Raw genomic sequence first — 21,260 nt, 5'->3', positions numbered from 1 at the left:
AACAAAGATACTACTTTTGCCATCTCTGTGTCCCTAGTACCTATCACCAATGTTTGTGTTTAATAGGCATTTGTTGAATAAATGAATAAATGACCTGTGCATGGAGTTTTTTATTCTTCCAGTAACTACTTCCGACACCTCCTATCGAATGCTTTTACATTTAAGGTGCAGAATAACACAAATCCTTAGGTGCAGAATAATACCAATCCTTTAAGATTCTGAATTGTATAAATAATGGCCAAATAACTTTTAGAATAAGGAGTGCTGCCTGAACATCAAGCTCTCAATTATTCAGACCTAATACGAGTCTACAAAGAAAACTGCAGTTGAACTCTGGAGTTCATAAACTTATACCGAATCATTCTGACAGTGTATTCTTTCTTTTCACTCTTTATAGGTACATCTGCAATCCCACTGGCAAATGCAATCTTTTTAAGGAGAGGCAATCTTCTCCTTCTCCATCTTCCCTCTGATATGGAACAGCAACCAATCTGGTATCTATTTAGAGAAGGAAATGTGGCTTTAAATATCTTGTCATAAGTTTTAATGAGTCAGTAGCTGGACTCTAGATCTTCTATTTTACCAGAATTTCCTAGAAAAATTTCTCATGATTCAAGTAAAACCAATCTCTATCAGTATAAAATATTTAGTAGATGTGATGTGTGGTTAAATGTTATAGGTTCAAGATAGTGCTCGTGATATTATGGATTCCTATGTTTTGTAACAATGAACTTAGTATTAGTTCAATTTATATTCATATTCTTATATGTATTAATGTAGAATAGAACTAAATATTCATTGGAATATTAAATGAACAAAAATTTTGAACAATAATACTGAAAGGTAGGCAAGAAACTGATTTATAAAATCTTGATAACATCAATCCAGTGACTTTCTTAAGCAAATATCATAATATAAAATATGTTGACTAAAAGTTAAAATGTGTAAAGAATCCATAAAAATCAAAGGAATAAAATTAAGACTATAAAACTCCAGCTTCAGATATGGTCATAATTATAATAAATCCTAACTATGGTACAAATTCACCAAATAGAACTGTCAAATATACATCATTATACGGAACTTTTAGAACTCAGGTACTTGAAGAATTTTCAAATAAAAGTTGCTTGCAAATGCTACAAACTAGGCAACATCCACTGTAAAATGCCACATGAGTAAGAGACCAAAATATGAATTGCCTAGAAATAGAACCAGTTTTATACTTTTAAGTTCTACATTTGGCAAGTTTTATATTTCCCTTTGGTAAAAGTTAGATGTTTAGGTTCCCTTTTTATTTTTTGTGCTTATTTATTAGGAAATAAATGAACTACATGATATTGTTAGAGTGCTCTTGCCTAGTTAAATTTTAATAAAATATGATGTATTCTAATATCAGGATAGTAAAAAGATCAAACAGGAATAGCCAATTGCTACTTGCTATGAATAGCATTGGCAATAATTTACTTTCAGGTGGAAATATTACTTGAACATTTGTTTTAATGAAAATCTCATACTACAGGGCTCTACCTATTGAAAATCTGCGGGATTATTAAAGGAGTTAAGCCAGACAGAATTGTATTTTGCTAAATGATCTAATAAATAAATATTAAGGCACATAATATTTCATTTTGTATTTTTAAACATTCTATCTTTTTTACTTTTCCTATTATTCATATATTATGATTAAACATCAACATGCCAAACTATAGTCTTTCTTTCAGAAAGTAAAAATATTTTTTAAAACAATCACAGCAGAAAAAATGAGAGAAAACATAACTTGGCCATTTTTTTTCATAGGCACATTTGTTTCTCATTAAAAATTGAAATACATTTTTAAGGAAATATAATTATTTATAAGATTGTACATAATATTATAAAGATTGCATATAATTTAGAAAAGAGATGTATTTTACTCTGATTCAATAAAGGAATTGGGTTTAAAGAACGAAAACTTCAAATATAAAATAAATCAAATAGTTCGTATCTGAAGAGTTTGACCCACAAGAATGGCAGTCCTTTGTTCCACATGGATCCTATTTCAGATTTATATTTGAGGAGCTCTGGGTTATTTTCCATGAAAAATCTTAACACTAGAACAATGAAAGTTATAATCTTGCTTGCTTTGGGATAAACTAAGAGCAAAGTGGCACATTAATACCAGAAAGGGATTGTTGGTGTTACGATCTTGATGAGGAAGATGGCAAAACCAAATATGTGACAAAAAGTATCATTATCATTATACTACATTACCCAGAAACCATTTCTGTCTTTATAATGGATACATTACACAATTTTCAAACCATACATTGTATTTGAAGTATCCTTCTTGGTCCAGCAGCAGTAACCCTTATATCATGTTGGTCTACCCCTCAGCAGATAGATAGTGCCCCAAAGACACATGTTTAGTTCATTTTGTTCCTACATGAAGGATATTAAGAGTCTTTTTCTTCCTTAATCACTATGATACTGGAAAACTGTCCCTTGAGGACTAAACATTTCCCAGGATAAAATCATAATGGGTTCTTATTGAATCCTTCTCAAAAAAACATTCGCTCACATCTTTTTCCCTCCCCTACCACTTGTGTTGGAATTTAGTATACACTTTTATATACAGACAATGTTTCCTGAGGGAGGATAAGAGACATATTCAAGGAAATCGAAAACTGTAATAATGTAAGAGTTAAGAATAAATGAGGTCAATTTAAACCAGTTTGGGCTTAGTTTGTGTTTCACAATATGTACTCCAACTAAATCTCCTAAATAAACTGGTAGATAATACATCTGATAATCACTTTCTTGGTATACCTGTATATACAAAACTTGGAATATGGGATACTCAGAAAACAAGGAAACGAACCTTCCCTTTTTCCAAGAAACTGGGGGAAAAAAGCTATTATCTTAAGGAGTCAAATCCCACACTTTTCTGAAGAATTAATACATTCTAGGAAAAAAAAATTTCTCTCTAGTCCCTCTGTATATGTATATCTGTGTTTCATTGTGAATAATTATATATCTTAGGTCTCATTAGATGTCATTCTTCCAATATACAAGGCATCATCATTCAGAAGCCTTAGAGTGCCAGAGACTGAATATTTTGTCCCAAAGTATAAAAGAATACTATGAAAATGACATAATTATTGCTCCTTTCCAGAGAGCCAAATATGCTTATATTAGGGTTGTTCTATAGTTTTAATGGCAGAAGAGGAAACTGCACCTAAGAGAAAAGTATTTAATATTTCCTTTTTTTTTTTTTTTAACTAGTTTTATTCTGGAACTCTCATTTGGGTATACTGGTGATTCCTCAAACATAACATATACCCAAATAATCATATATTCAGATATTCAACGACTATATTCTTCATATGCCTGTCTCTAGACCTTTTGTCATAATTAGTCTGGGCTTACAATAAGCCATATCTATTTTTAAAATAAACTTTTAACTTTAGAACAGTTTTTGGCTTTCAGAATTATTCTAAAAGTAGTTCAAAGATTTCTTGAATGCCCTAAACTCAGTTTCTCCTGTTTTAATTAACATTTCTTAAGAAAATAATTAAATCGCATTGAGTAATTTGGTTAACATATTTGAGTACAAAACTATGATTTCAACATTAGGAAATGCAAAGGTCCAGCAAATGGACTCCAAACTGTGTTACCCTCATTGCCATGGTCATGACAAGGGAGGTCCTTTCATTTAAAAACACTAAAGGAGCACACAAGGATTCTCTGTCTATATAGGAGTCTGTAGTGCACAATATATTTACATAACGTTCTTCGGTAGAAATTTCCCAGCAGGTCTGGATGAAACGAGGAAAAACAAAGGACAGAGGAACAACTGAGAAAAGAAGGTGGATTCCAGATCTATTTTCAGAATGAACATACTACCTAAAAGACCATAATCTTATTTTTTTGGTGTACAAAAGGCATTTTTTCCCTTTTCTTTCAGTCTTAGGAGTTTTAGGGGTAAATATCAACAGAATTTCCAAGAGAATCATATTCTAAATGTAAAATACTTTTGGTCAATTGCTGAAAAAAAGCAATGCCATTTTCTCTGTAATGAAGCAGACAAAAATTGTACCTATGCTGCTAGCAGCCAAAATGTAAACATTCCAATTCATTTACATTATTACCACATTAAAATACCCTTTAGGCAGTTTGCACATGAATAAGGAATTGCTTTGGTTTGCATATTGCCCTTCAGAAAAACTTAATATGACACTGAACAAAAATTACCAACAAAGTACACCCATTGGGGCTATATTAAAAAAGAAAAAGAAAAACAAAACAAAACAAAAAAACGGGGCAGAGAAAGCTTTTCTGCAAGTTTTTAAAGAGCACCTACATTTCTCCTCTAAGCCCTTAGCATGTTCAAATCTCTGTAGCATTAAATGGAAATTAAATAATCCATAAAGGCATGCACTTTTATTTTTCAGTGAATATAATTTCTATTAAAAATCTATGTAAGAAGATTAGCGACTAAATCATTGTTTTAAAAAGTTAGGGTTGCCAGACTTGCCTGACCATGCTTTATATGACTCAGCATAAGAGCAGCTGTGCATATTTTTATTTTACTGCCAATGGATGGGCAAGGAATGTAGCTGAGTAGCATGCAGGCCAGTCAAAATTCATTTAGAAACTGATTATATTTATATATGTACCACTTGCTTGGGTAACCTGGGTAAAAGTGGTGGCCCGAGCCTCTGGCTGGTTAAAAAACACCAGAGCTGCACTCTTGATGGCTCCAGCTTGATTTTACTCCTGTGAGAAGTAAGAACGGTAAGCGGTGAAGGTTACCATATTGTACTAGTAAATTTCACTTTGAAAAAAATCATTTAAGCATGGCTTCAACATTAAAACTCTAAAAGAGAAATCAATCATTCAAAATCACAAACTATGAAAGGAATTACATTAAATATAGTCAAATAATGTTAAAGCATACATGAGTGCAACATGATAAACTCTAGAGAACTTACAGGAAGTATCAAAGAATCACACAACTTTGTCAAAGACATAGAGGATTCAGTTCAAACACCCAAACAACCTCCGAGTCCACCTGATTAGTCTGTTCTATAAAAAGGAAATTTTAGGCATTCTAAAATGTTTTAAGTGCCCTATTTTTTCTTTAATTAAAAAAAAATTAGAAAAGAATATAAATAAGCTTTATACTATTTCTTACTATTCTACATGTGATATTTTACAGCACAACCCCATCCCACCAGTTAAATAAATGAACAGACAAAAATAACTAGAAGACAGAACACTATAAACTGATATTTCAGGTAGGAATATTTTGAATTCTTGGATAATTCTCTCAAATCTCTTTTGTTTTCTAGTATAGAGTACTAGGTAAGATACAGGATGATTAAAACCTGCACATTTCTTTTTCTAGACTAGTGCCCTAATCTCTTATTGGTTTATGAGTTTATATTTAGGAAGTTTGATATAAAGACATACTTGAAAATTTCTGCAAATAATAAATTTTAACAACCAGGTAACAATCTCTATGGTGGGAATGAATCGAAAGGATTCCACAGCCAAAGCAATAAAATAATTCTATTTCCAACAGGCAGCTCAGTTCTCTGCCTCCAATTGCAAAGTAACGACTTCACATATATTATTTTGTCGTACTTAACTGAAACAAAACAATTAAAAAACTTAATGGTAACAGAAAGAGAGAGTCTGGACTTTCCTACTATAAGCCCCACCTGACTGGACATTCCTCCTGTGTCAAACATAATGTTTTGAGGTGAGGTAAATATATATGCAGTTTTGGAGAAGCCTAAGGCTTTAAAGTTTTTGAAAATTAAAAAGACTGGATGTCAAGTTAACTACACCACGAAAGATACTCAAACTAAGTCAAAAGTTTAAACTAACTGAGGGCCTTAACATTTGATTCTTCATAATTTTTTCTTAGTTTATATGAAATACTCTAAAATTAAACATACATAAATAGAAAAATTGAAAAAAAAAAAGAAAATTGACTTCCTTTTTGGTAAAGGAAATATTTACTATTTGGTATAATGTCCAGATAATGAGAAGGGGAATATATAGTAAAATTTAATGACCCAATTCTCTTTTCTAAAGGCTGGCTTCAATTTCTCGTAATATACAGTAGGAACAATTAGGACCGATCCTCTCCTTCAGCAGAGCCCAACAAACTATGCTTATCCAAAATTCTGTTTAACCATATATTAAGATATTATTAAATTTAAAAATAATGGCCTTATTAGTAAAGATTTGAGTTCAACTAGTTACAGCAATTCGTTGCCTCAGGCTATAACGTTTTATAATTTTCCCCTGGAATCACATCATTTATTTTGTGAAACTAGTAACTATGGCCTTGTTACTTACCTGTTAATTTTAGTACCTCTATTTAAACTTTCTCTGGGGTGCCTGAGTGGCTCAGTTGGTTAAGCGACTGTCTTTGGCTCAGGTCATGAGTGCAGGGTCCTGGGATAGGGTCCCATATGGGCAGGCTCTCTGCTCAGCAGGGAGTCTGCTTCTCCCTCTCCCCCTGCTCATGTTCTCTCTCACTCACTCTCTTTCAAATAAATAAGTAAAATCTTAAAAAATAAATAAACTTTCTCTGGATTTCACATTTAACATCTACTTAATCACAGAATTAGTAATACTTATCTTAAAATAAGAATGAAAAATAACATATTCTTCAGTAATTTTAGGTTATTAACATGGGAATACTGACAAACAGCTAAGGTTTCCTTCATAGAAATATATTTTAGTTCATAATTTTATTAAGTAATGTCCAATTTTTGTGACTGTTACACTACTTAAATTTTATCCTTCATTGTCTCGAGCTCTCCAGTCATCTATCTTTCTTAGAATGAAAATAGTATTGGAGGACTTTCTCTTCCTGTCAATCAACTCAAATGATAAGAAAAGATGAATCTTTGTTTTTGGCTTTTATTTTTATTTGCTTATGCAAGCTTTAATCGCTGGGAATTCTGTTTTCATTTTTGTAAAGTTAAACAATTAAACATTAAGGGCTTAAATTCTTTCTTCTCTTTATCCCCGCTCTGTGCTTATTAACCTAGAGACAAACTAAAAGCATACTCTGGTACTCATACTTTTCTAGTAAATCAAAGACTACTTTAAACTGCCAAGACTGGTACTGTAGTTGATAAACTCAGAATTTTACATTCTCTAACATACCATGACTTCTTGTTTGTGTAGACAGCATGCACTAGGCTCAGCAGAGTTAAACATTTTCAGCATGATTCATTACTACCTTCATTTCCTTAAAAAAAATTACTTACTTCAGAAACATGAAACTATATGTAAATATCAAGCCAAGATCCCAATCATTTTCTGTGAATAAAAATTCCTATGCAAACTACGTAAGATCACATTTTAGGAAGTATTTTATAAAAGCCAAGTGAGAATTGGAACTGCCTTCTCACCAAGTATTTATCTAGTACATACAAAAAACTACCATTGTGGGAGAATTACAAGAAAGTGAACAAACTGAAGCATTTTCACAAATTTCAAATGATTTTCAAATAATTAGAGAAATTCACATTAATCTGAATATTAATATTATCAATAATTCGAGATGGCAAATATTTTCAAAAATGAGTCAGAATATCATTTATCTGGTTTTATTTTAATCTTTCATCAATTTATCTATCACCAATTTTGCCATAGAAAGTGTATCAATATCCTATTTTCTTATAGAGATAAAACATAACTTTAAAGTGGACTCCTGGTTTAAAGCATACATTATGTCAAAATATCTTACTTAAAAATTCCTACCTCTTTGCTTTCCTCCATATCTGACTCGCTGCTAAACTCTTCAGTATTTAAGTTTTCGAAGTCAGACTCTCCGACAGCAATCGGCACAGTCACAGTGAGGCTGGGGTTGTTTATGAATGACATGTAATCACTTTCATCCACAACATATTTTTCCACACTGCTGCCTATGCCACTGGTTGTTCCATTTCCATCTTTGAGATAATTGAGATCTTTGCCTATTTCTATAGTGGTATGGTTGGAAATACAGCTGTCTTTTTTGTTATTTAGATCTTCGAGTGGTTTAATTTCATCTAGGGCTTTCTGCTTTCTTACAAAGGCTTTCTGAATAAATTCACGTAGTTTTCTTTTAACATAATCAATTCCTTTCTGCATCCTTCCCACAGCAATCTGAAGATTGTTCATTTCATTATCATCATCCGTGGCAGCAAGGTTGTCAGAACTGAACGAACTCAAGAGCAAGGCCAGGAAGAGGTTCAGAACCTAAGCATGATAGGAAAATAGGTGATGAAAACATTGTATTGTTTCAGTTGCTCTTAAGTATAAGTTTTCCAAAATTGCTCTTACACCACATTTTTTACTAATAGGTATTTCTTTTAGTTTGTGATAAACTATCCTGGAAAAAAGGTGAATGAAATAAATACCTGTCCAATATCAAGTGATACTATTAAGAGTATTTCATTTTTAGTCATTACAAAATTACCGAAACCATTATTATGTGAAACTTCTAAATTAAGTTCAGTTCCAAAAGAGAAATCTTAGTTATCTAGTTAACTGTAACAGTGAACAAAGAAAAAAAAGTTTTATTTGGGATGCTAAGTATTTTCCCATGTAAACTGGATTTTCCAGGACACTGATAATTTATCATAACTTTATTCCTAAAATGATAATTCTAATACATTTAAACATGATTTTGTTTTCATGTATTTGTACCAATTTTTGCACTAGATAACTTACCAAATTAGGAAAAAATATGCCTATTGCTAGATCAAAAGTCACAGTTTTTGGTTCAGAAAATCATGGCCATTAGATCTATACAATAGCTGGACATACTATAAAAATGGTTTTTATACAATAACCATCATGTTAATATTGACTTAAAAGATTGTGGAATCAAGATATTGCCATGGACAAAAATCACTAATTAGTCTGTAACTTGAGTCTTCAAAAATAGGCCCCACTGGTAGGAGTGAGTGAAAAGATTAGTGACTATAAACCCACTCCATATGTACTCAAAAGACATAATTTACTAATGAATCAGGTACTCATATGGGTACAAGATCAAGCTGTATAATTTTTTTCAGGATTTGATTGATAATTTTATGAGTTTGTGATTATTGAAGTATATAGAATAATAGAAGGATTTAGTAGTAAAGTAAACCAAAGACAAAATGTAAAAATAATAAAGAAGAATCCTAGAAAAAACTTTAAGTAAAACTCCAATGAGAAGGATGCTGCATTCTTGCTACATTCCTATCTTTCCAATAAGCTAATAAGGCCTATAGCTCCTTTGTTTAACCAGTTACAAGTTAGTCTACCAATGGTAATAGGAAATGTAAAAATGTGTAAGATCCACTAAGGAATTCACATAATCTGTAAGTCTATTTTGACATTTCTCAATTACTATACCATGGTTGCTGGTATTCATATGAAGGCCTACTCCTTCACCAATAAAATTATATTTTATTGTTATTTGCCTTTGAATTTGTTATTCGGATGAAAAATAGATGAAAGAAAAAAGTTAAATGCTACATTTTGGTGTTTATCCATAGTGAAAATGAATTTTGGTGGCATTATTTCCTAGATTTTATTTCTGAAGGTTTATTAATGAACTATCTTTGTCTATTAAGAAATTTTTCTTGATATGTATCAATCAACCCTCCAGAGTGAGATCCAACTTATATTTCCTCTTCAAAGCATGGAGGCAAGTACTCTATTTGTAACTGTGTCGTTTACTGATCTAGCTGTATGGCCTGCTGCCCTTTCTTGCTAGAATGAGTGTGTGCCAGTCTTTGGCCCCGCCTCTGTCTTGTCTGTGGACCAGTCATGGCAATGATCACTGACACTTCTTGTGGTGGAGCACCATAAGAAGTTTATGTGAGTTCAAACGGGTTATGTCAGCTTGCCTTTGGGGGGGACCTTCCTCTCTTCAGTGAGTATGAAAAAGAAAAATTATAGGAGGCATTGAGTGAAGTTCATTCCATCTTGTTTAATCAAATGTAATATGAACACATTTCCTTACTGGTGGTAAAAATGACACATTATTACTACTTTAGCTACTCTGAAATATATCCAGGATCTCATGAAAGGGGGAACATTTTTAGCTGATAGTCAAAAAAGAAAGGAGAGTCTTTAATTTTCTCCTTAAAATACAGAGTTTCAATGTATGCATGTAGATGGGAATGATTATTTTACAGACTATTTCTCTTTAATCATTTATAGTAATCCAAATTTTTAAAAAAGATTTTATCTATCTATCTATCTGTCTATCTATCTATCTATCTATCTATCTACCTATCTGAGAGAGAGAGAGAGTACACATGAGAAGGGGTATAGGCAGAAAGAGAGGCAGTAGCTGACTCCCCGCTAAGCAGGGAGCCTGGCGTGGGGCCTGGGATCATGACCTGAGCTGAAGGCAGACACTTAACAGACTGAGCCACACAGATACCCCTACAGTAATCCAAATTTATATTAAATGCAATCCATAGGTATAGATGCTTCTGAAATTCTCCTTTCAATCTGAATCTTCTTTACAATTACATGTCAAATTTGTCTTATTTCTGTAAATTAACAGATTATATGGGATATGTTGAATTTCTTTCTCTTTAAATCCAGTGTCCATTTTCCAATTGCTCATTGTTAGCTTCCTAATAAAAAGCCATCTGTAGCTCCGAACTGCCTACAAAAAAATCCAATTTTATTATGTATAATTGGTCTTTCCATAAATTAAACTCTACACAGTCTAACCCTACAGTTAACTTTCTACTACTCCTACTATGGATTCCGTGCTGCAGTTTGATCTGTTCATTCATTGTTGTCATAAAGGATTCTGTTATTTGCCTTTTCTTCTTTTCTTCCAATATATGCCAAATACATATATGAAATCAAACCAAATCTATAATATAAGCCTATGACTTTTTGTTTCTATTCTTTGTAAGCCCAGGACTCTCTCTTCCTGTTCTATGCAATCCTGTACTTCTTTGAAAAAAAAATTGCATTAGGGATTGTGGTGGCTATAAAATACATCTACAAATTATTTGTTACTCCTTCATTCAAAAGTTAAAGCCTAATTCCTTCTTAAGTGTGAGTTTTTCTTAGTGACTAGCGCTGATGAATACAATGTGGCAGAAGAGACAGTGTAGGACCTCAAGCTTAGAACACAAATCTTCTCCTTGCCTTCTCTTGCATGTCATCTGCTCTGGGAGAAGCCAGCTGCATGTCCTGGAGACAGTCAACAGTCCTATGGAGAGGTCCACATGGAGAGGCACTGAGGCCTTGTGCCAAAGACAACAGGTAACTGGGACTTCCTGCCAAAAGCTATGAGAGGGATGCTTCTTGGAAGCTGATCTTCCAGCTCCAGTCAAGATAACTGGGGCTCTAGCCAACATCTTGACAATAACCTTATGACAGACCCCGAGCTGGAACCACCCAGCTAAGCTACTCCCAAATTTATGACCCACAGAAACTAGAGATAATAAATATTTGTTGTTTTAAGTCACCATTCATATTTCTGGGTTGCACCATGCTCATGTTTCTTGTTACTTCAAGAATAGGTCTGCATTATCTAAGCTAATATTGAGGAGATGGAAATCTGCAAATGAATAGAAATAAATGATAACCTCTTGCCTTTTTTCCTCTCCCTTTTTTCTTCCTTTGAGGGAATTGGATGTTACTTTTATGTGAAATGAAATTAAATCTATAAATTATACATTTAAAAAATATGGTTATGTCAATCCTTGCTCTAGTCCACTGGATTGGAACTTAATCAGGCAACCCAGAATAATTCATATGTGAAGTATAAGAACCTGATCCCCATCACTGAGTCTATTGTCTTCTCTTCCCCATCCACTGGGTCTACTACTGCTTGGTTTGCGACAGTCTACTTTTCTTCCTACCAAGCTAAATCTTACATCTTAATTAAAGATAATTTGGGTTCAACCCCCTTGACAAAGCCTGTCTAAAGCAATGTCTCCACTTTGTGAACTTGACATACAGCACTTTGTTTTTATATTTTTGACGTGTATTAGATATTTCCATCTTTACTCCTGTTTGAGTATAAGTCATACCATGGTGCATATCTATCTTCTTATCACCTTTTCCATGCCTCCAGGACTCTCTAAAGATGTACTGGGAATGGTTCATTTGACACAGACATGATAATATGTGATTCCTGAGTCAGTGTTATTTGCTGATACTGTAGTTTTTAGGCACCAAATAATGCATGCCCTTTTAATGCATTTGAGGTGATCATTAATTTTTTTGAACTCCAATTTGTAGGACACCAAAATATGAAAACATCTTTAAGTGATACAATTGTTGATACTTTAAAAAAGTGAGTGATTATTCTTAGTACCACATCCATGCTTTAACACAAGAACTAAAAGATAAAAGCTAAAAATGGCTCTCTCCATGGAATAGTAAGAAATATAGGTATGAACTCTGGTTCAAATGGTATTTTAACAGTTATGATATATGGTATCTGTTATATGTCAATCATGTAAAACTGGAAGAAATAAAAATAAACAATGAACAAATATTTTTTAAAAAGTTAATGTGGGTCTCAATAGTCCAAACTCTACCTGGCTCCTGCAATAATGAATAATTGAGCATTGTTTTTAAAAAGCCAAAATCATATAAAACATTCCTCAGTTGAACATACCTTTAATGGTTACATTTCTTTTACTAAAAATAAGGAAAATATTTTTACTACATACCACCAGGTTTCCAATCACCATGACCATCATGAAGACAGTAAGGCACATGGTTTGGCCAGCGACCTCCATACAGTCCCACATGGTTTCGATCCACTCTCCACACAACACGCGGAACACAATCAGGAAGGAGTGGAAGAAGTCATGCATGTGCCAGCGTGGGAGTTCACAATCATTGGAGATCTTGCAGACACATTCTTTGTAGCTCTTACCAAAGAGCTGCATGCCCACCACAGCAAAAATGAAGACGATGATGGCCAACACCAAAGTGAGGTTACCCAGAGCCCCCACTGAGTTGCCAATGATCTTTATCAGCATATTCAGGGTAGGCCAGGATTTTGCCAATTTGAACACTCGGAGCTGGAAACAAAAGTGAGAAGGCTATTACCGCCCTGCCTTCTAAAGGATCTATAAATTTATTTACAAGGAAAATCTATGGCATAATTGTCTCAATTATAGGGTGATGGCTTATTTGCATGTCAAATTTTACCTAGCAAATGTATCAGTTATTTAATGCCATGGGTATTTTTCATTCTAAAATAGTCTATTTTATAAGTAATACAAATATATTATACAGTTTTTATTGGCATTTTAATGATAAGATACACCAAAACTTCCAGAATCCTACATAAGCATATGTAAGATTTTTTTGTTTTGTTTTCCACAGGACCTGACATAGCTAAGATTAATGATGATTAATTGGCAGAGACTGTTTCACAGAAGTAGAGGCTGTCATTACTTGGGTATTAAGGAGGACACGTATTGCATGGGGCACTGGGTGCAGTACATAAACAATGAATGCTGGAACGCTGAAAAGAAAATAAAATGGAAAAAAAATCTCAAAGTGGATACATTTTTTTAGTGTACTTGAGACACATAAGTACAGATAAAATTAACACAAATTATGTAAGGTGCAAGAGAAAAAAAAACAACTAATTTCCTTAAATCTTTAGATTGCTTTAATCTTGCTATAAGTTTGCTGTAACATCAAACTGTATTTTAAAGGAGATTTATTACTCCATAGTCCACCTGTCCTTGTTCGCATTTTCACTTTCTGTGAACCATGGTCAACCGTGGTCTGGAAGCAAATGATGCTCCTTCCTCCTTCTTAATAGTGGCCTAACGCTATGTCACAATGCCTATGTCGTGTACATCACTTCATCTCAACACATACGCATTTTATCATCTCAAGTCATCACTAGAAGAAGGGTGAGTACAATACAATAAGATATTTTGAGAAAGACACCACATTCAGATAATTTTTATTAAGAGTATATTATTGTAATTATTCTATTTTATTATTACTTATTATTGTTAATCTCTTACCGTGCCTAATTCATAAATTAAATTTTATCACAGGTGTGTATGTATAGGAAAAAAACAGTATATACAGGGTTCGGTACTATCCACAGTTTTAGGCATCCACTAGGGGTCTTAAAACATATTCCCAGGGATAAGGGTGAGGAGACTACTAGGACTTACTGTATTCGAATGAGAAATATTTGGACTTAAGTAAAAAGCTGTATTTTGTCAACTCTTATGTCTTCAGTGACTTAATCAATTCATTATAGTATGTAAATGGCTTGCCACCACTACTTCACATGTCAGTTGCATGAGCTCATGGAGTCCTCTAAGGTACCATTTACAGTTCAACTGCAGCAGCATCTTTATTTCTGATGCTTCAGTAAATGTCAGGCCAAGAGTAGTGCATTATTTAATGGCATCTAAGTTACCCAAAGGAGTGGATATATAAGTACCAAAATGCTTACTTTATTTCCAGGGAATAATTAATGCAAAAGAGCTACACACTAAGCAAAACACTAATAATATGTTTCCTATTCCCCCAAACTGCATCACATTATCCAAAGATTTACTAAATATTTTTAAGTAGTTGCCCATATTATTTGTTATATAATCACTTCTAATTTTTGCTCTGTTTTCTGCATCCTTCTAGCTTCAAATTAGATTCACAGCTATTCATGACAACTAGGGAAGGAAACCATAGCTCTAAGGATCTCAACTGAAATTTCATCTTCGAAGGTGGTACAGGAAATTCTAAATAGACTTCAGAGCAAAGTCTTGAATCTAATCACCATTAATACATTACTGATAGGAACCTGTCTTTAGTAACTATCTACAACCCCTGTTAATAGAAAATAAATCACAAAAGAGCCAACTCAAAGTAACAACAAGATAAAACATATCGCACTTTAAATGGAAATGTGTCAAGTGATATTTTGTCTCTTAATTTTAAAAGATTCGTGAACTGATGAATATAAAGATCAAACAAAAGACTCTTTCTCTAAAATTAGCAAAACACAATATAGCAAGTCTTCTCAGGACTACATCTGGTGACTTCCTGCCTGGCACAAGGGGCAAATGTGTGGGGCGCTCTACTTTCTTCCCTTGCATACTCTACCCATTCTCAAATCTTGACTTCTATGGGGGCAAGGTGGGCAAATCCATAATTCTGAGCCTCTGAGAGAAAGGTGAGCTCATCCTAAGTCTCAATCAAGTCTTATGCACAGTTAAGCAAACTTCACAAAATTGAAAGATGAATAATATGTTGTTTAATTGTATTTGGATTTATATATGAATCCTTTTTTCTCCCTCCCTATTAGCCCTGCCATTCAATTACTAAAGACAGAACTGTTGGTTGTTCGTTTGAATAAACATCATTTACCTGTCAAAGCTATGATGAAGAACAAATTACTAGCTGGTTGTAAAGGAATCTGGTTTGTTTTTAAATATACTCAAGTAATATTTTAACTATAGAAAAAATTATAATTCTTGTTACTACTAGGTAAGAGAGAAATCTGATTAAATTAATTATAAAAACATTATGGATACTCTCAATTAACTTACCAGCCGAAATGATCGGAGAACTGACAATCCTTCCACGTTTGCCAAACCAAGTTCCATTAAACTAAGGCTCACAATTAAACCGTCAAAAATATTCCAGCCTTCTTGAAAGTAATAATATGGATCCATGGCTATTATCTTGAGAAACATTTCTGCTGTGAAGATCCCAGTGAAGACCTAAACAAGAAATGTTATTACACAAGTGAACACTCTTGAAATCATAAATAATTATTGAGCAATTTAATTTACTCCCAATAAACCACAATTAAATTATAAATTTTAAAAATTGGTTTAGATCCAGTAACCTCAAATGGTGTGTACTCAAATCAATATTTAAACTGTTTATTATATTTAAGTTTTATTAAGTTATGAAGAGTATATGAATTAAGACCATAAAATTAATATTGTCATTTTTATTTTCATGAAAGTTTCAGCTAAAACATTGTGGGCAACTGCACTTCATAAATTTCAATTTGATGATTTTTCATTTTCATTCATTTTGAAGTATTTCTAGTCACTCTTGTGATTTCTTCTTTAACCCACTGTCATTTAGGAGAAGTTTTTTAATTTCCACATATTTGTAAATTTTCCTAATTTATTATTTCTAATTTCATTCCATTTTTGTCAGAAAAGTACTTTGTATGATTTCAATCTTTTTAAGTTTATTGGGGCGTGTTTTATAACCTCATATATAGCTTATCTTGGGGAATATTTCATATATACTTGAAAAGAATGTATATATCCTGTCCATACATTTTCTACCATTCCATGATTCACCCCAAATGCAAATCTTGCCTTCCTTAACACATAAGACAAGTCCCACTTTGAATTGTTCATTTGTTGTTTTTATCTTTCCAGCATCTACTCTCCCTTCATCTAGAAATGGCAGACTTGATTTTTTTTTCTTTATAATTCCACTCATTTACTCTGTCTCTAGTGATAAGAAATGGTTCTGGTTTGGCCAAATAGGGCATTCTAATTCTAGAACCAGAGACTGGCTTAGAAATTGTTATGTAACTCCAGTCAGGCCAATAATCATCAACTCTCAGACCTTTGTTAAGGAACTAGTTAGGAAGCACAATCCTTCTGCTCAGGAAACTATGCTGGTAAAATAAAAGTTGGTGGGCTGTTGCCACCAATAGAATACCCAGCCAGAGACAAAGAAACATACTGGGAAGAACCAGGGTCAGAAAATGATTTCCAGTGACATTGCTCGAGAAACGGAATCTGTACAGGTTAAAACCTGGAGCTGTGTCCAAATGGGTGTTAGCTACTTGAGGTAATGAAATTCTCTTTATTTTTGCTTATGCCCATTTGAGTTGTTTCCTAACACCCACCTTCATTAAGCTTTCTTCCATCCCTTGCTTGTTTTTTAGAGATAATATTGAAGTGGTTCCCATATAGGTGAAAATTTGGACTAGGTAATGTTATTATTACTTCCTACTCCATAGTTCTATGATTTCTGATTACACTTTATGATATTCTCTGAAATAGCTTTCAGAGTCTCTGATATAGTGTTCAGACATCCCATTGCTCTGTCAATTTCTTCTGGGTACAGTTTCCCCAGTTGTAAAATACAAACATAGTATCTGCCTTAGGACTGAATTTATGGGAATCTAGAGAGAGGGAGCTCATGTAAATTTCATTTCTCAAGTCGGGAGGTGCATGAGAACCTAAGCCTCTTTCATATATATATATATATATATATATATATATATATATATATATATATATATATATATATATATATGTATATATATATATATAAAATTTAATTTTTTTCAGTGTTCCAAAATTCATTGTTTATGCACCACACCCAGTGCCCCATGCAATACATGCTCTTCATAATACCCACCACCAGCCTCACCACCCCTACCCCCTGCTCCAGTAAACCTTCAGTTTCTTTCTCAGAGTCCAGTCTCCCAAGGTTTGTCTCCCACTCCAATTTCCCCCAACTCACATTGTATCAATATATTTTTGTTGCCTAAGTTAAGATCACTTTCCTTTCCTTTTTGTCACTCTACCATATATCCAGTGAATGTTAATACAAATTTTTAAGTGAAAATGTATGCAAAAATTTATCATTATAAATTCCTAAATTTACAGGAGAAATCCAAACAGAAATAATAATCTCTATATGATTATTTCCTCCCAAAAGATTCCATCTTCAGTGTTTATAAATGATGTTTCAAAATTTTCTGACTTGGTATATTTTATAATTTGACAAATGTGGTCGTAACATTAAGAATCTATTCTAACTACCTGATGAGAAACACATCACAATCTTGTTAACATAGACCAATATCCTCTATAATTAATATGCATCTTTCTAGTAAAATTTAATTCTAAATCAAATTGTACATAAAATCTTTCACTCTTCGGCATTATTTAACTGTAACAATCAATATATTTTTGTTATAAAAAAAGGATGTTAAACTTTTGCTATCCAGGTGTACATGGCCAATTAATACACATTTAACTTGAAGGTGATATATGAAATTCATCAAGGCAGTCATGAACTCTTTCAAGGGGAAGAAGAATCCTCAGTGAGTCTTACCAGGTTCCCAACTGACAGCACACTGCTGAACTGCTCTGTCATAGGGTAGTGCTCCATGGCCATAAAGAGTGTATTTAAGACAATGCAGATGGTGATGGCCAGATCAACAAACGGGTCCATCACAACCAGGTTGACGAGATGTTTCACCTTTAACCATGGTTTACAGCAGTCCCAAATCAAACACATGTTAGCAAATTTGTACCAGCAGGGTGGGCATTTCTGTCTGGATTCTTCAAGTTCTGGGGAAAAAAGTTAGAATACTTATGAAAACTGCTTAATTTCTATTAGGCAGCATTGCTTTAAATTGAAAGTGATTTTTTAGAAATCTAAAGTTGTCAAAAGGCATTAATAGGTTAATCTGATGGTGGAACAGGAAAAGACCTATTATGGGTTAGTTGTCATAAAAACATGGGCACAGAAAGGCTAGTAAATTTTCCAAATCTATTTTGGCTAAACATAGTTTCACAGATTCTATCTGCAATATTAAACTGTCCAAAAATTATCTTCAAGGATATGTGAAACTAATGGGGAGGACTTGGGTTAAGCCCATCCATGCTCTAGATAGAGCCAGATGCATATATATATATATATATATATATATATATATGTATGTATATTATACATATCAAAGAACCCCTTCTCAGAAGATGTCCTAAAATTTTTATCAGTCATGCTGAATCTCAGTTTCTTGGATTAGATATATGTTTTGAGTCTTTTAATGAAATAGTTTGGTCAGTGTCACCAGTCTTAGTCAAAAAGTTTCCAGTTAAGCTTTTTAAAACATAGGCTTGCATATTAAACTCAACAGGATTCTTTTTCTTTAAATTTCTTTATTTAACTAGAGGGCACAAAAGAAGAGAAAATATGCATGTTAAGAAACTAGGATACTCACTGTTAGCAGAAACCAATGTTTCAATTGAGAATTATGTACTACTGATAAAATACAAGAGGATTTTAGGTGGAACGTATGTAGAATTCATAAATTGTCATGTTGTGAATTTATTTTAAGGTATTAAAGTGTATAACTATCATACCAAGCCTGTGATATAAGATTTCATATCATAATATACTTATTTAAGAAAAAAGTACAGTGATTTCAACAGGCATTTCAATTGAATAATAGGAGAAAGACAGACTTGCATAGCTCTTTAAGGTGATACTCAAAATACTGAATCTTGGTAAATACTGGCAAAGAATTTCAGAAAATTAGGAAGTGGGAAATTGCTATCTTCTTTGGTAAGATGATCTTTTAATCAATTCTTGAGTGGGAAAAGAATGCAGAACTTCTTTTCTGCCCATATCATTCCTTCACACCTGATTATCTGTTCTGCCAAATATAAGACCACCACTTCTTAGCACTAAAATAAAGGAAAAAGATTCTTTTTTAATTCATGGTATATTTGACTCTGGTCAGTTATTTCTACTGTTGCAACTGGAATATTTCTTCAAACCTGATATAATTCACTAGAAGCTAAACTTTGTGGGGGAGAAAATAACATATGGAATGGATAAACACAACCATAGCTAATGATTTTTTATTTCACTGTAAACATTCACTATTAACTAATACTGTAAGTTCACCACTTTCCTAAAGTAAATTAATTTCCTGATTATTTTTAGCAGAAATCCATTAGAGGTAGATTCTTCAGTTGTCCCTTTAGATACTAAAATTCTTCAGGTGCACAGTTCATTTCTCTTTTTCTTAATACGTAATCTTGTAAACAATAAAGAATAGTTGAGGTATAAATCAGAGGAAAAATATAATATCAATAACCAGTTATTGCACAGATGCTTTTAAGACTCCAAAACAATGTCATGTTTATATTGAAGATAAAAAATATCATTTATAGTAATTAACAAAAGAGAAATTAAATAATAACTCTTGGCCTGTGTACAGTTAGGATAAGTATTTTTAATGCTACTTGTCATTTAGCAGGTAAAGAGAAGCAAATGGGAATTGTGTAGAAAACAAACAAACAAACCAGAGAAAAGTTCAAAAGGGAAAATTCAGGCAGTGTTGCTTATCTTGACATCAGGAAAAAGTGGATCAAAGTTGTTTTAGTTCTAAAATAAAATCATCCCATTATTCATGCCAGAGAGAGAGAATGAGAGACAGAGAGAGAGAAAGAGAATCTTACATTTTAAAACAAAACATAGCACTCAGGAAAGAACGACAGCCATCTCTCCATTATTCCTGTGTGGATTATCTGCACTGAGATTCCCTTACATCCTAGTTTGCATATTTTGCTGGTTCTCCTCAGGTGTTTGTAACCTACCCTCCCTCTATCCTTCCCAAGGATGTACCAGGAAATATTTCTATACAGTTTCTGCATTTAAAACTTGAAAAGCAAACAATTCGTTTTTGCTCACCTCCTACAGTTTCATTAAGTAGGAGGCTATTCATTACATGGGACAATGGAGACTTGACTGTAGTTCAAAAGAAGGAAAACAAAAGATGCCAGCCAGCTGGATCAATAAGCCTGGTTCAAAGAGAGAGAGAGAGAGAGAGAGAGAGAGAGAGAGAGAGATGGGGTGGTGGTGGGGTGAGAAACTAACCCATGATTAGACTTAGAAGAAAGGACCCCACATAAACGAATTATGTCAACCTAAGAAACCTTCTACTGTTAGCAGGACCAAAAAAGGAAGGACTATGTAAGACAGCTCTGATATGCATGTGTATGTGAAGTATTGCTAACAACCAACCTAGATCAATGTCACATTCAAAAGTTTTAGATACCATTGAATAAAGAAAAGAAAGGTTTATATTCTATAAAACCAATGAAAAACAGAATGAAAATGTTGCCATGGTCCCTCACAAAAGTATAGTCAAGAAGCTCTTCAGGTATTAAACCAAACACTCTGTCTTCTGCTTCCTAAGTTATACATATTTCTAGGACACCCTAGGCAACTCCATGGAGATACATTTCAGTGGAGAGCCATGTGGATACACTCATTTTGAACTCTGTATCTTAGTTCGTGGACAAGTTCAATCTTGTGGTGGATGGATGTTTTTCAAGTAATTGCTTACGTTAGCTCAAACTTAACGGTATCAGAAGTGCAAAGCAGGACTGTTGATTTAGACTTACCCTGTCTCCTTCTCTACTTCTTGCTTTAGGGAGCAGACATGCTGCTGACATCGGTAGCAG

General features: G+C 33.3%; 1 protein-coding gene across 7 annotated transcripts in view; it reads right to left on the bottom strand.

Annotated features, from left to right (window-relative positions):
- The window catches only part of LOC111150610 (sodium channel protein type 2 subunit alpha), an 83,082-nt gene that overhangs the window by 28,709 nt on the left and 33,113 nt on the right, over nt 1-21,260 (bottom strand). For all 7 annotated transcript variants that reach the window (XM_022509291.1, XM_022513078.1, XM_022510844.1 and 4 more), the window contains exons 13-16: nt 18,115-18,353; nt 15,561-15,734; nt 12,699-13,055; nt 7,768-8,247 (exon numbers count right to left, since the gene is read on the bottom strand). In XM_022509291.1, coding sequence (XP_022364999.1) covers nt 7,768-8,247; nt 12,699-13,055; nt 15,561-15,734; nt 18,115-18,353 — 1,250 coding nt within the window. The remainder of the gene's footprint in view (nt 1-7,767; nt 8,248-12,698; nt 13,056-15,560; nt 15,735-18,114; nt 18,354-21,260) is intronic.

Source organism: Enhydra lutris, unplaced genomic scaffold, assembly GCF_002288905.1.
Source record: "Enhydra lutris kenyoni isolate GAN:26980312 unplaced genomic scaffold, ASM228890v2 scaffoldscaffold1, whole genome shotgun sequence".
NCBI lineage: Eukaryota > Metazoa > Chordata > Mammalia > Carnivora > Mustelidae > Enhydra > Enhydra lutris.
Note: the sequence above shows the minus strand (reverse complement) of the source record. Positions and strands in the feature narration are given on the sequence as shown.